This window comes from Capra hircus, chromosome 16, assembly GCF_001704415.2.
Source record: "Capra hircus breed San Clemente chromosome 16, ASM170441v1, whole genome shotgun sequence".
NCBI classification, from domain to species: Eukaryota; Metazoa; Chordata; class Mammalia; order Artiodactyla; family Bovidae; genus Capra; species Capra hircus.
Genome location: NC_030823.1, coordinates 2,136,026 through 2,151,569, shown reverse-complemented (window position 1 = coordinate 2,151,569; position 15,544 = coordinate 2,136,026). Strand labels below are relative to the sequence as shown.

Below are 15,544 nucleotides of genomic sequence, written 5' to 3'. Positions count from 1 at the left end.
GAGGCAGGAGCAGAGACCTGTTGCTGATGTAGAGCGGCTCATCATCCTTCAGCCAGGAGACTGTGAGCTTCAGGGAGGGGTCGTGCTTCACGCGGCACTCCAGCTGCGCCGTGCTGCCCCTCTTGGCGACCTGGTCCTCGGGCATCCGGTAGATCCTCGTGGGGTCTGCGGAGAAGCGCCTGAGCTCGAGCTCCTCTCTGCCACCCCCACCCGCGAGCGGCCACAGGGTGACACGCAAGACTAGCTTGCATGGACCGCGGAGGGTGGCAGAAATGGGATTCAGTTAGGTGAACTGGTCGGGGAGGCCCGGAATAGGAGATCCCCAGTGGAAATAATGCCCGGGCCCTTTCTTGCTGGCTCAGGAACACAGGACGTGGTTTCTGGGGCGGTGGTGGGGAGCTGGTGTGGGGAGCAGGCTTCCCTGCCTAGGGAAGTATGTGCAGCACCCAGACCAGCTGGGGGCCCTGAGGGAGGTCCCACTAGGGATTAAACATTAAGGGCGGTGCGCTTTCAAAGTGACACACACGGATAGCTTTGAGGAGATGGCGTTCTCAAAGTTAGAAATGCCCCCCACTCCCCAACTCACTGCGCCCTCTACCTAGTGACCCTCTCCTTTACCTTTGACCTCAAGGCGGACCTGGTTCTCTGCTTTGCCCAGGATGTTGGTGGCAACACAGGTGTAGATGCCCTGGTCCTCTTTTCGGATCATCTTGATCTCCAGACTGCCGTTCTCATAGACGTGGTAGTTGCCACCGTCCAGGTTGCTTCCTTGTCCATTCTTAAACCTCACAACGGAGCAGCGGGACACACAGCATGCTGAGAAAGGGCCAGCCCGGGGGGAAGGGGCCCCGAGCCGTGCGTCCGCCCCCACCCAGGGCTGGCCTTGGCAAGCCTCTGGCCTCAGTTTCCTTCCTTGCACAATAAGAGGCCTGACCCAGATGCTCTGCCAGCCTCGTCTTAGCCTCCACCCTTTGCGGCTCCCAGGACTTGCTGAACCCCTCTCATGGGCCGAATGTGATGAGAGAGGTGAGACAGATGCCCCTACAGATGCCCCCGTGGGGGAAGCCGGGTCTCCTGGAACTTACCATCGGAGCGTGGGGATGGGAGACCCAAAGAACGGGCAGTCCAGCCGGGTCCGGTTGTACAGGATCACCCTGATGAGCTGGTTCCGGGGCGACAGCATCCGAGGCGGCACGTCTGCAACCCCAGAGACCTAACCCTGACCTTGGGTGGGGGTCTGCCTTCCTCTGCGACCCCAGAGACCTAACCCTGACCTTGGGCGGGCGTCTGCCTTCCTCTGTGACCCCAGAGACCTAACCCTGACCTTGGGTGGGTGTCTGCCTTCCTCCCCCTCCTTGGGGACCAGTATTATCTCTGTGTGCCTTCTCCTCGGGGCAGCTTTCTAAATACCAGCGTGACCTCCCCCATCAACCTCCCTCCCAGATTAGGTGAGGAAGGAGGAAGCTTACCCATCTGCACCTAGCCTACATCCAGTCCCACTTTTGCAGAGGACGCCCCCAGCCTTCCAGCAGCTTCTGTATCTGCCCCTCCACAGCCCCAAGGCTTCTCCTAGTGGCACCTGCCCACTGCCCTCTGTCTGCTCCAGGAGGGCCACAAACACACTCAGGGTAGTTCCTACCCTAAGGCCACGGAGAACCCATGGGAGACTCAACATGGACACACCAAGAAGGTGAGATGGTCCCTTCTCTTATTGGGGGAGGGAGGGGACTGAGACTGGCGTTTCAGCTCTCCGTTCGTCCTCTGAGTGGAATGAACAGTCTGCACACCCAGCTCTGCAGATTTTAAGTCCTCCATCACCCCTCCTCATTTCACCCTGGGTCTCCACACTTCCCCACTCCGCTGCCCTTCTCCCTGCAGCCTGACCGATCTCTCAAGCAGAGAGGGAGCCCACGCTCCGAGCAGGGCCCGGGAGGCCCCCGGAAGGCGAGCGGAGAGGGGCGCACTCACCTAGCACGCTGACGAAGGCGTTGGCCAGCAGGTAGCCGTGCTCGTTGGAGCTGTTGCACTGATACACGGCCCGGCTGCTGATCTGCGTGTCACGGAAGATGATGGTGTCCCCGGCCACCTCACGGTTGGGGTTGGGCGGCGCCGCTACGGACAGGAAGGTGCTCCTCGTAAGGTGGGGAGGGCGGGCAGAGGGCGTGTGGGACTCTGGTAGGACTGAGCCAGAGTCTATTTCTCAATCCGTCCACTGGGAACAGGAATCCCAGTCAAAGCTACATGGCAGCTGGGCAGCTGTGGTTTGAATTCTAACCACATTATGCACTGGCCCTACTGGCTCTAAACGCTTCGGTCTCCTGTCTGGGGATAACACCACCCCGTGGCATTTCTATGAGGATGACTGAAGAGTCTATGCATGTCCTTAGAAGAGGGCTGAGCACATGTGGTGGGAGGGCTGGCTGGTTGCTGTTAGCATCTTAACTCAACGTGCATATACTCAAAAGGGTTTTGAAAAGCATATGAAAAGTGTTTTGAAAAGCAATACACAACTAGGTGGGACCTGCCCGCTTCCCATCCTCTGAGCAGAGCACTCTGCAGACGTCCACAAAGTTAAACCTGGAGGCGCACGCCTGCTGAAAGTTGATGCACCCTTGCATTTGCCAAAGGGACCTAACCTTCCCAAGACACGTGCGCACTGAGAGGACACCCCTGCCGCAGTTCTCCTGTCCGTGGATGCTGAGAATGGAGGCTGGGGAGTCGCTTTAGGCACATCCGACTCTTTGCAATCCTATGGACCTTAGCCTGCCAGGCTCCTCTGTCCACGGGATTCTCCAGGCAAGAATACTGGAGTGGGTGCCACGCCCTCCGCCAGGGGATCTTCCCGACCCAGAGATCGAACCCGCATCTCTTATGTCTCCTGAACTGGCAGGGGGGTTCTTTACCACCAGCTCCCAGGGAAGCCCAAATCACTCTAAGAGTTGGGGCAAATCAGTAGCTCCTCCGGGCCTCACTTCCTTCACCTGTCAAGTAGGGAAGCATTTCTTCCATCTTCCCCTCCTCTGAGGAAGGGTAGGGTAAGAGAGCAAGAATGAGATAACAAGTGATACAAATAAAAGTTTTCCAGGAATGTAAAGAATCCACCCTTTTCTCATCTTTCACACCACGAGGTGCCTTTCCTCTGTAAGGTTCTGGGCCTGGGCCAGATGACTTGGCTTGTGTGATCTATGACCTCACCCAGGGTCACTCAGACCTTCCCCAGGAGTCAACAGAGGGGGACCCAGGGCCCGGCCCCACAGGCGCCACCCCACAGACAGCAGGTCTGAGCCTGGAGATGTGGAATCAGCCAGTGAGCAAAGCCAAGGTCAGCATTCTTACCCTTCTTCCGGCATCTCAGCAAAAAGGCACAAAGGAAGCAACGCCAGCAACTTTACGTCTCCTCGCCTGGCGAGGCGACCAGCGTTTCTCCCAGTCACTCCTTTGAATGATGGGGGACCTTGCCAGGGCCAGGGCTCAGCTGCAAATCCCGGGCTCTGCATTTCTTTAATGGTGCTGTGGAGTTTAGAGCCTTTGTCTGCCTTATCCCCAAAGTGCCATCAGGACAGGGAGAAGGGCAGAGGGCAGGCCAAGTCAGTAAGTGGCTTGCATGCAGGGGGAGGCTATCTCCCAGGACAACCAGAGGCTCAGCACCAAACCGGGCAGGTTGGGCGTTGTCACAGCAGCCTCCAGCTCCCTCAGTCCCGGGTCGTGTGACCTTGGGCAGCTGCTGCAAAGGCAGCACTTCATTTCCTCATCTTCAATGTCTGAGGTTAATGAGGTAAGAGGGATGCTCAGCGCCCGGCACCCAGTAAAAGTCTAGAAAGGTGCATTCACGCCTTCTCCTCTGCCTGTCTCCCTACCTCTCCACCTTTTATCAGCTGTTGCTCACGAGTTAGGCTCTGAGTTCTTGCCATCTAGTTTCTGTCCCATCTGGTTGATAATCCAGTTTGTATTTGCTCTGACCCTTCAGAGAAAGTAAGGACAGGACATTTAAAACGTAAAGCAGGGCTTCCCTGGTAGCGGAAAGTGGCAAGGGATCCACCTGCCAATGCAGAAGACACAGGTTCGCTCCCTGGCCCGGGAAGATCCCACATGCCACGGGGCAACCAAGCCCAAGCGGCAAACTACTGCGCCCTGGAGCCCGAGCTCCACGAGCAGAGAGGCCACTGCAGTGAGAAGCCCGCACACCGCGACCGGAGACGAGCCCCGCCCCCGCAGCCGGGGAGGGGCCCCGCTCCCCACAGTTGGAGAAAAGCCTGCGCGGCAATGAAGGCGCAGTGCAGCCAAACCAAAGTTGTTTTTTAACGAGTAAATGCAACTAGAGTGAATTCAGATGTGAAACTTCGACTGAGACTCTGGCTGGAAGGAGCCTGGAGCCACGCACCCCTGCATCTGGAGGGGACTAAACCTCCCTGGACGCCAGTGTGCACTCAGTAACTGCTCTGGGCAGCTCTGCTCTCAGAGGGGCTTCCCCTCATTTCCGATCGTATGGCCCATGTTGTCGCACAACCCTGCCTCTTATTATACCCTCAGCAGAGGGAGGGGTTTGGTGGGGGGGCAATGAAGATGAGCTACCAAGGTCTCCTCTACCTGCTGAGCCCCATGACCCAGAGCCCATAATCTCAGGGACACAGCTGAGGTCCCCAGCTCTTGAACTGGGTTTGCAGTTATTAGGGGCAGAAAGCAGACATTTATGAAAAAACCCTAGGGAGCAGAAATCCCCTAAACACGGGCACGGGCCTCCTGTTCTCTCTCGCACAAAGGAGGCAGGTTTCCTCCCCCTTGAAGGGTCCAAAGGGATGGGCCGCTCCCTCACTTCTGATGGCACAGAGCTGGTCCACAGGGGTGGGGAGCTGGATGCTCCCAGGAGGGAGAGCAGAGACAGGCAGGACAGCAGCGGTTACTCACATTGCAGAGGTTCCCCGTTCACCATCCACTGGACCGTGGGCTTGGGGTTTCCATTGGCTCGACACACCAGTCTCCCGTCCTCGCCAGGAGCCAGGATGAGGTTCTTGGGTTCATCCAGCCAGTATGGAGCAGCTGGAAGACAAGGACAGGCACAGGCAGGGGTGTCAGATGACACAAGCAGGCGGAAGAAGCCAAGTGGGCTCCCTCTCGGAAGGCAGGAGCCCCCGAGTGCCAGCCCCCGCCGCCCGTACCGGCCCAGGGCTCATCCTGATGGGATGACGGTCCAGACCTCTGGTTGACTCGGCACTGCAGATGCGGACTGGTTTATTTCAAGTTCACAGAACAAGAGTTCTAAACTGAGGCCTCCTGAAGAGCTTTTTAGAAACACAAATGCCAGGGCCCATCTTCAACCTAGTAAGTCAGAATCCCCGGGGGAAGCCCAGGCAGCCAATGATTTGAGAGCTACTCAGAAAAGGCAATGGCACCCCACCCCAGTACTCTTGCCTGGGAAATCCCATGGATGGAGGAGCCTGGTGGGCTGCAGTCCATGGGGTCGCTAAGAGTCAGACATGACTGAGCAACTTCACTTTCACTTTTCACTTTCATGCACTGGAGAAGGCAATGGCACCCCACTCCAGTGTTCTTGCCTGGAGAATCCCAGGGACGGCGGAGCCTGGTGGGCTGCCGTCTATGGGGTCACACAGAGTCAGACACGGCTGAAGCGACTTAGCAGCAGCAGCAGCAGCAGGCCCTCCTGATGTGCACCCAAGGGTTCGAGCCGGGGAGGGCAGTAAAGTAGAAGGGGATTTCCACGCTATTGCTGCAAGATCAGACCACTTAGGAAAGGCATGCTGTTCATTCTTTTACTGTTGACCTTTGGTCAGCAAAAGCTCTTAGCTGGCCACTCCTTCCAACTGTTTGAAAATTTTGTGACTATGTGGATTTCTCTGAGAAGAGGGTCCTTCAGATCAGAATTCAAAGATCTTGAAACCCCAATAAATGTTAAGCACCCCTATTCTGAGTGTGGTGCTGAAACCAAGGTCACAGGTCAATGAGCTTGTGCTAAGAAAGTTCTTGTCCTGTAGTATTTAACCTCATCACCCGATCATCCATTCAGCCCCGCCATTCAGACTGAGAAGTGATTGGCGGACCTCCCAGCCCCATGGCTGGGACCCACAAAGACACGTGCTCCATTGCTGACAACAGCTCAGGTGTTCTTAGGGGAGGGAAGTGATCTCCTAAAAAAAAATTCAGGCCATGATCCCTCCCCGTTTTTAAAAAGAACCACGTTCAAGTACACAGACAGCACAGGGCTAAGACAACACACCATGAACAGGAATGAGAAACGAAAGACAGGTTCCGGGTCATCCAAACGGGCCACAGAAGAGAGTGCGCCTGCTGAGAGAGCCCGAGGCGCTCAGGGGAGGAGGGCAATGGTGGGGGGATCTCCGCCCGTGACACCCCCCTTCCCCCCTGCCCTTACACACTCCTGCAGGTCGCTATTGCCACTCATCAGTGTGCTGGTGTTTTCCCCACTCACGCAACCGCCCCGAGAGGGAGGGATGGCCGTGGAGTTGAGGGCTGGCGAGACTGTCGTAATGAGAAATGCGCACAACGTACCCTTCACTCTCACCGAGATCGTGTGCCGGATACTGCCCATCTTGTTGGAGGCCAGGCAGAAATACTCCCCGGAGTCTTCCTCGGACACGTTGGTGATGCGCAGGGCCTTGTTGAAGTTCTCAAACTTGGCCTTGTCGGATGGCAGATCCCCGCCTTTCTTGTACCATGCAATGTCTGGTGTGGGGCTAAGAGAGACCAAGTGAAAAACAGGGACTTACCACCAAATGTGGCTCTGCCACGCCTGTGGAGCCCAGGATACCACGGTGTGCTTATGGTGTCCTCGGGCTCAGGAGGATGCGTGTCCTTCGAGGGCTGATCCCTCTTGTGCAAAGGGGATGCTCGGCCACAGGGCACACAAAGGACTCAGCTAAGATCACAAGGGGGTCTAACGCATACAGGAAGCCTAGCTCCCGCCTCTCCTCAGTATATGAGAAAGAAAGGCGGCCGGAATGGGATGACGGTGATTGGCAGCGTCCTCACTAGGAGCTGTCTGCTTCTCTCTCCCACCCCACCCCCGGAAAAATGCTGCAACAAGAGCATGCACAACCCCCCAACCCATCCTCCTCAAAGGCGGGCAGAAGTCGGGGTGCAAACACCCCGTACATACACCCCGGAGGCGATGCACTCCAGCAGGAGGTCCATGCCACGCAGCACCATCTGACTGCTCGCGGTGCCCTGGGGATACATGAAGCTGGGTGTTCTCTCTGCAACTCCTCGGGCTGAAACAGGATGGAACAAGCTCTGTGAGCTTACTGCCCAGAGGGCTGTCCCAGCTGGGCCGAGCTATTGGACTAGAGAGAAAGGTCGTCATGCCCTCCTGATGATGCCCTTAGCCGCAGAGGCACCAGCCCCAGACCCCCACCCCCTTCCGTGCCGCTGAAACCACCCCAGGGGCTGGGGCATTATTAAGAGAGGTGTGTTAGGAAGCGCGGGGCTCCTCGGCCCCACCGGCACATGTGTGTGAGCAGCTCTAAGCTCTGAAAGGCTCTGCCAAGAGAAGCCCAGCGTCCCCCCAGTTCAGTAAGCCTCTCTGTCCCTGGAAGGGGCAAGGGCTGCCTGAGCAGGACAGTCCACTCCCTGCGCATCCCATGCTGGGATCCAGAGGCCAGCACGGTGGCCCCAGGGAGGCCCTCTCAGCTTGGGGCCACAGGACAGACAACCTGCTCTTTGGGAGCCCAGAGACAAGGAGCCGGGATGAAGCCACAAAGACTCAGATGAACAGTCAGAGGTGCCAGGAGTATTATTAACGGCTTAGCAAAGACAGGGGGAGAATTAATGAACAGGGATGACAGGAAATCACTGTGGGGCTAGAAACCAGTCTGCTGCTTCACTAATGACTTTGGCACGGCAGGGAGGAGGGTGTTAATTGGATGTGAGAGACCGAGGGAGGGGTGAGAAGCAAGTGCAGCCGAGACGGAGGAGCCGCTCCACCACTCGACCTGGCTGGAGCAGCCCTGGGGCCTGCAATCGGTGAGGCACACACAGCTTTACAAGGACAGGGGCTCACAGAGGCGACACGCTCAGGGTGGCTCTTTCCCTGTTGAGGGGGTCATGCAAGTCTGGGGACACCCCAGCGCAGTGGACCCCACCTTACCTGAGCCTCACCTCTCCCTTAGAGCTCTCTGCACAGTTCTACGGGAATGAATGAGATGGGATGAGGAAGAACAAGGATTCTGTAACCAGGAACCCCAAAGCAAGGGCAAACTGGAGGGGTCACCTTTGCTCAAAAGGTGTATGACTGTCAACAAGAAGAGTTAAAAATATAAATACAAGCTGGGCCTACCCACAGGTTTAACGGGTCTCTGACTCAGCTGGAGGGGAGGCGGGGCTGCCAGGGGCTGGGAGCCCTCAGACGTGCCTGCAGTGAGAGCCGGGCATGCTTCCAGATGGGGCAGGTAGTGTTACTGGGTGCCTGGAGTGAGAGCGGGCATGCTTCCAGGCGGGGCAGGTACTGTTACTGGGTGCCTGGAGTGAGAGCGGGCATGCTTCCAGGTGGGCAGGTACTGTTACTGGGTGCCTGAGGTGAGAGCGAGCATGCTTCCAGGCGGGGCAGGTACTGTTACTGGGTGCCTGGAGTGAGAGCGGGCATGCTTCCAGGTGGGGCAGGTACTGTTACTGGGTGCCTGGAGTGAGAACGAGCATGCTTCCAGGCGGGGCAGGTACTGTTACTGGGTGCCTGGAGTGAGAGCGAGCATGCTTCCAGGCGGGGCAGGTACTGTTACTGGGTGCCTGGAGTGAGAGCGGGCATGCTTCCAGGCGGGGCAGGTACTGTTACTGGGTGCCTGGAGTGAGAGCGGGCATGCTTCCAGGCGGGGCAGGTAGTTACTGGGTGCCTGGAGTGAGAGCGGGCATGCTTCCAGGCGGGGCAGGTACTGTTACTGGGTGCCTGGAGTGAGAGCGGGCATGCTTCCGGGCGGGGCAGGTACTGTTACTGGGTGCCTGGAGTGAGAGCGGGCATGCTTCCGGGCGGGGCAGGTACTGTTACTGGGTGCCTGGAGTGAGAGCGGGCATGCTTCCGGGCGGGGCAGGTAGTTACTGGGTGCATGGAGTGAGAGCGAGCATGCTTCCAGGCGGGGCAGGTACTGTTACTGGGTGCCTGGAGTGAGAGCGGGCATGCTTCCGGGCGGGGCAGGTACTGTTGCTGGGTGCCTGGAGTGAGAGCGGGCATGCTTCCGGGCGGGGCAGGTACTGTTACTGGGTGCCTGGAGTGAGAGCGGGCATGCTTCCGGGCGGGGCAGGTACTGTTACTGGGTGCCTGGAGTGAGAGCGGGCATGCTTCCAGGCGGGGCAGGTACTGTTGCTGGGTGCCTGGAGTGAGAGCGGGCATGCTTCCGGGCGGGGCAGGTACCGTTGCTGGGTGCTAGTGGAACGAGGACAGAGTGGCAGGGACCCTGTCTCAGTGCCCCTGCTGGGCTCAGGGGCTAGCTGGGGTCTGGCTGGTGCAGCGGGGCTCCTGTCCTACAGGTGCCCAGCTTCTCTCTATCAGCCATCAGAGGAGGGTGTATCGCAGAACTGGCATGAATTTTATCCTCTCATCAAGGGGAAGCAATGATGAAACATACGTGGAGGTAATTAGTCTGCTGGCACAATACATGCAGTGTAGCAAGTGTTCGGTAAATGTTTGTGGAATGAATAAATTCAAGAGGAGGAAAGAAGAAAAAAGAAGGCAACGGTTTACCCCGTGTCATCTCTCTATGCAGATGCCTCATCCGTCCCACCAGCATACACACATACAACATGGGCTACTCAAGGGGTTAATCCATTATGTGGTTAATTCGTTACCATCTGTAACTCTAAGCGCATCCAGCTCTCAGTACCAAAGCAGCCTGATGCCAAGGCAGCAGCTTCCTCCCACCCGTCAGCCTGGAGTCGCCCAAATGGTCAGAGAGCACAAGGCCAGGGGCACCAGGAGGAGAAGGAGGTCTGCAGGCAGGAGGCTCTGGTGCCAGTTTGGTGGATCTGTTGAGAGCTGGGAACTGGGGGGGTTACACGGAAGTTCAGTCAGCATATTCCTTCCACGTGGGACCAAACCTGCGGCAACCAATGTGTGTCCCTGTGGACACTTAATTCACACCTTAGCATGCAGCCCTGTAAGCACACGTGACCAGCACGGCCAGTATGGGAGAGGGGGAAGGGAGCACAGCGGCCCCCTGTGGCTGCCTGGACACACTGCAGCTGGGCCTATAAAAAGGCCACAGCATCCCTCATTTACAGGATGCGGGCTAGCAACCAGAGTGGTCCCAAAGGAGGGGAAGCCACTGCAGCCAGGCCAAAGATCAGAAACACAGGGAAGAGTGTCTTAAGGGCAGAGGTCATAGTCAGGGCTGCCACTTGGCTGCTCACTGCAGGCCAAGCACCAGGCTCGGCTCCGTCTCTACCACCATCGTCACGTTTGGAAATCACAGCAAACCTGGGGTATGCCTCTCATTTTCCAGAGAGGACGCAGAGGCTCAGCAGAGTCAACAGACTTGGCAAAGTCACGAGCCAGTCATGTTTGGATTCTGGACCATTGGTGCCAAAGCTTCAGTTGCAGCATCTATGCTATACTGCCCCTCTCTTTAAAGACAGATACCCTACTTGTTCCTACGACCGACAGTCAGTTTTGGGAAGATCTTTCTTAACTCAAACCAAAGAATACCAAAATTCAAGGGCAAAAGAGATAAAGGAGAAAGATATTTTTGTTTTAATGGGCTTCTCTGGTGAAACTATTCCACGATGTTTCCCTCAAATATTGTTCTTGCCATCTCAGCTGAGAGTCCTTCTCGCCTCGATGTCTAGTCAGTAAAGTTGGGGAGATCCTTCTCTCCTAAACTGGAAAAACAGAAGCTGGGCTGGAAATTAAGAGGCTCCAAAGACATCTCAACTGGATTGTTAAGGCCACGGAAAGCTTAAGGAGGAGTCAGGGTGACATATGGGATCGTTAAGGGATGAAAAGGCTGGACTCAAAGGGGAGGCTGTGAAGAAGTGTCCTCTTACATGAAACGGATTTACAGGAAAGTTTACGAAGGATAAACCAGCTGGTACCTTTGGGAGCCACTGCTCCCAAGGGAGGGTAGCTCATTTCTTTCCTGGGGGACCCAGGAAGAGTGCTTGAGACAATGGTGATTGCTCTATGAGCTGTGTGTGCTGGAAGATGACAGAGTGTTTCACAGGATCCGTCTCAGAGCTGGGGATCCAGCCTCTCCAGAGTGATGCTGCTTCTCTTATTCTCATAAATCATCAAGGCTGGAGTCAGACCTGATATCTGAACAAACTCAGAATCCAGCCGCTAACGCTCACATCTCTGAAGACTCACAGCTCCCCACATGGGCTCATCTGACCTCGAGGTCACGGGCAGTCCATCCTCTGCTGCTCTTGCTGTGGGGCAAGAGTGGGCTCATGGGTTTCCAGGGGATCGGGTCAGCAGGGGCTCATCAGGAGACGCCTCTGCCTCAACCACCTTGGCTTTACAGAGACAATGAAAACTGCCTCAGCACAAACTCGCCTCCTGCAAGAGGACACGGCAAGACTAAGGGAAATCCGAGTTGCTTGCCTCTGTCGAGTGCTGCGTGTTAGCAGAAGAGAGTTCACTGAATCAGACGTGTCTGAAAACCTCTGCCACACAGCTTTTAGGGGTGGCTGGATCCTACCTTTGCTGCTTCTGGTTCTCGGAACTGAGAACTCACGGGGCTGGATTCCTGGCATCTCACCACCTCTCTGGCTCTAGAAACGGCTGACCAAGCAACCCCAGAAGGTGAGCAAAACTCTTTGCTAGTGACATTTAATATCTTCTACTGCCAAGAAATCTCTTCCATAAATCTACCCCCAGCCCCTCAAGCAGTAGCTGGAGCTTTGTTCTTACTGTGCTCTCAGCGTAGCTGAGAATCGGAAAAGCTTTCGTTTTTCTAGTTTGCCCTACAATTTCTCCCTCCATAGTACCTTCTTCCTGTGATTGTGCCTGTCTCTCTCCCCTTCAATTCCTCCACATCCCTCAATTTCAGAAGCAAAGAACAACCGTGCTTGATCCAGTCAACACTAAACCATCCTCTTTAATACCAACAATGGTAACATTTATTAACCATGAATGTGTTTCACATCTCACTAGGGACATATGCACATTATGCTATTTAATCTTCACAGCAATCTTTTGGAGCAGGTAATATACCCATTCTGCAGATAGGGAGAGTAAAGTCCCAACAGACTGAATGACTTGCCCAAGGTCACTTGATGGGATGTCTTGGAGCCTGAGTTCAGTTCCAGGCAGACTGCCTCAGAGGGCACGCTCTGCCCGTCTCCTTGCCAGGATGAATTCTAAGTGGCAAGTTACCATCTCAGACCAGCTTCCCCCTGCTAATTAGCATGTCAGGGGACACCTGGCATACATTCACAGGATACGAAACCACTCTAGGAAAAGTGTGATTATGATCTGGCCCTGCTGTTACAAAAGGGGCATATTTCAAAGCTAAGCCCAGAGGGGTCAGTTCAGTTCAGTCGCTCAGTCGTGTCCGACTCTTTGCGACCCCATGAATTGCAGCACGCCAGGCCTCTCTCTCCATCACCAACTCCTGGAGTTCACTCAGACTCATGTCCATCGAGTCCGTGATGCCACCCAGCCATCTCATCCTGGGTCGCCCCCTTCTCCTCCGGCCCCCAGTCCCTCCCAGCGTCAGGGTCTTTTCCAGTGATGGGCATTATTCATCACACTATGCCTCTCTGTCCAGGAACTCAGGGAAGGACTGTATCTTCTCTCCTTCCATTTCACCTTCTGTTTTCTTCTAGAAGCATCTGAGCCAGTTGTCCTTGGTTTAGCACGTGCCTCACTTTGACTTCGTGCTCTTTCTAGCCCAGGTCATACTTGGTCAGCCCCATGCACCTTGGATTGATATGAGGCTAATCTTCCTGTGAGCTCCCGTGAGCTTTGTTTAGTTTCCCAGCCTTGGATGATTCTTCTAACTCCTGCTTACTCATAATACTATCCACCACCAGTCACATACTAGTTTTTTAAATGGCTAGAATCACTCAAACTTATCACTGACAGAATAACTCTACACATCTGCCTGGATGGCTTATCTTATATAAAGCAAGGAGCTTGGACCAGATGGCCTCTACGAGACTTACTGGCTTCTATTGGCTCCAACCTAAAGACTACTTCCATGACAGATTACCCAGAATCTAATTTAGAAGGCACATTTCACACCAGCACTCTGAGGCTCTTGACATAATGGTGGTTGGCCCCATTATTTTGAAAGCAATGCCCAGAATCCAACAGAGGTCCCCTGCATTCTTGGGCAGTAAATCTCTTTGGCAGGATCTCAGCGCGGCTCTGGCTGCTTGATGCCAAGTTAAAGCCTTTGCCTGTCTCCCTGGCTCTCACTCCCCCTTCCCTTCCTCCACTCCAGACACTGATCAGTTTATATTAGCACATCACCACACAGACACTTCCTATCTTTCTGAGCCCACAGTGACCCCCCTGGGAACCTGCAGCCTTAGCTCTGAGTCACAACTGATGCTGGGAGCAGCTGCGTCTCCAGAGCCAGCAAATGATGATGCCTCTGGCTGCTCAAGGAAAACGAGACATCCTTGAGCCACGCTTGGGGGGTAGCTCAGGTGTGGAAAGAGCCAATTACTCTCCTAATCAGCTTGAGCAACCAGTTGTGTGATGAGTTAGAAATATGCCTCATGGAAACTGTTCCATGACTTGCAAATGTGTGGCGGAGGGGGTGGGACTGGATCTGAGCGCACTTCCAGAGGAGGGAAGAGAATCGGGTGATAGGCCGCAACGGATGGTCCAACTTCATTCATACTTACCTAGAAAGAAAACTCAGAGCAAGACTCTTCTTCATATTTCCCAGGTGAATTTTAAAGAGATTTAGGACCTGTGAAATGTATCCCCAGTGACTAAGGCCAGAGCACGATGCAGGCAATTCACATGCAGACACTTAAACCCGGCCAAACAAACACTACAAAGTTTTCTGTGCTCCTCAAGCCACCGATGGAAACGAGACTTCCTGTTTCCTCCTGACTGTGCGAAGTCCCTTATTTTCAGATATTCTCTGTCTACCCACCACTGATTCCTAAGTTTCTACTGAACCTCTGAGAAGCTGTTTTGAAGTCCTACCCTGGCGGAATTCACAGCTGGAGGCTGGCATCTCCGAGGAGACCACACCATCGCACAAGCACCTCCGCCCTCCACACTGGCCACCTTCCTCCCAGTTCTGCAGGAGTCACCTTGGAACCCTGACCTGACCAACTGTAAGACTTGGCAGCCGGCACGAGTTAATGACACGGTGTCAGTCGAGTTAGGCCAACTGGGGTTAGGACAGGCAAGGTTACTCCCAAGGTTACCACGGCGACTCACCACTGTACATGTCAGGGTGGTTTCTTAAGGACGAGTCATTATAGGGGTGGTCTGCAATAAACAAAAGAGGGTGAGCAAACAGGGACCACGGAGAGGTCAAGGAGGCATAAACGGGAGAGAACAACAGAAATGCGAAGCCACAAAACAACCAGCGAGCACCAGTGGCCTTTTGCAAAGGAAACACACAGCATATTTGGAAAGGAAATACGCTTGGTGAAAAACAAGCAACACAAAACAGCTCCCAAAAGGGAAGAAAAGGTTAAATCCTGCAAAAGAAGGCAATAATAAGTTTCTTTTTTAATAAAGAAATTAGGCATGACCTCTAATTGCTTGGTCATACTATAATTTCAAACAAATGAGATATGAATTAGTGGTATCCTGTAGCAATTTGAACAACTCTTTTCCACCAAAATCCTCTGTTCCCAGGACTCTGGGTCAGGCCAGCTTCTGGGGTTGCTAAAGAAAAAGGAGTGTTAGTGAGCCCTGGGGCAAGAGCGAAGACCCACCCGAGCAGAAGCCAACTCGCAATGGGTGGGAGGTAATGAGGGGAGAAGGCAGAGACAGATCACCAACAGAATGGGACAGGAGGAGCGCTGGGAGGGCCCAGCAATCACGTGCTGAGCAGCAACAGGAGCTCCCCAGCCTGCCCAGATGGGCACTATCCTGGTCTCCAGACTGAGGCTGTTGGCAGAAACGCCTCCTTCTGCGGAGGCGAGGAGTGATTCCGGGAGAGGGGGACAGCTAGGCTGAGCTTCAGAGTTTAGGCTCAGAAAGGGAGCCTGGGACAGGAGAGGGTGCGTGAGCTGTGAGTTCTACACTTAGAACAGGGAAAGGCCTGCTAACAAGATAGAGGTTCAAAGCTCTCTAGACTAGCTTAGGATGAAGCCATCCCTTATAGAACAAGACCAGCAGGCTCTGATGTTGGGTAATGAAAACCTTTGGGCATTTAATCCTCAGTGAGAAAGACATTTTGGAATGGGGCTTATGATCATGCCAACATCCTTAAGGAGCTTTTCATTCTCCTACCAACATCCCTATCCAGCTACCGGTTCAAGTTTTGACAGCACCAACAGAGGGTAGGGATGGGAGAGCCGACTGGAAGCCAAGCAGACGCCCCGAGAAGCCTGGACCCAGCTCCGCAGCCTGAGGGAGGAGAGGCTGCCAGAGCATTTGCATCTTGGA

General features: G+C 54.8%; 1 protein-coding gene across 15 annotated transcripts in view; it reads right to left on the bottom strand.

The window, feature by feature from the left end:
* The window catches only part of NFASC (neurofascin), a 202,273-nt gene that overhangs the window by 45,286 nt on the left and 141,443 nt on the right, over window positions 1-15,544 (bottom strand). For 11 of the 15 annotated variants that reach the window (XM_018060022.1, XM_018060028.1, XM_018060032.1 and 8 more), the window contains 8 exons: window positions 14,363-14,413; window positions 7,133-7,244; window positions 6,526-6,710; window positions 4,906-5,037; window positions 1,969-2,112; window positions 1,086-1,197; window positions 619-785; window positions 18-165 (listed from right to left, as the gene is read on the bottom strand). In XM_018060022.1, the coding sequence (XP_017915511.1) occupies window positions 18-165; window positions 619-785; window positions 1,086-1,197; window positions 1,969-2,112; window positions 4,906-5,037; window positions 6,526-6,710; window positions 7,133-7,244; window positions 14,363-14,413 (1,051 nt within the window). The remainder of the gene's footprint in view (window positions 1-17; window positions 166-618; window positions 786-1,085; window positions 1,198-1,968; window positions 2,113-4,905; window positions 5,038-6,525; window positions 6,711-7,132; window positions 7,245-14,362; window positions 14,414-15,544) is intronic. The other 4 variants (XM_018060025.1, XM_018060030.1, XM_018060026.1 and 1 more) reach the window with 1 other exon arrangement.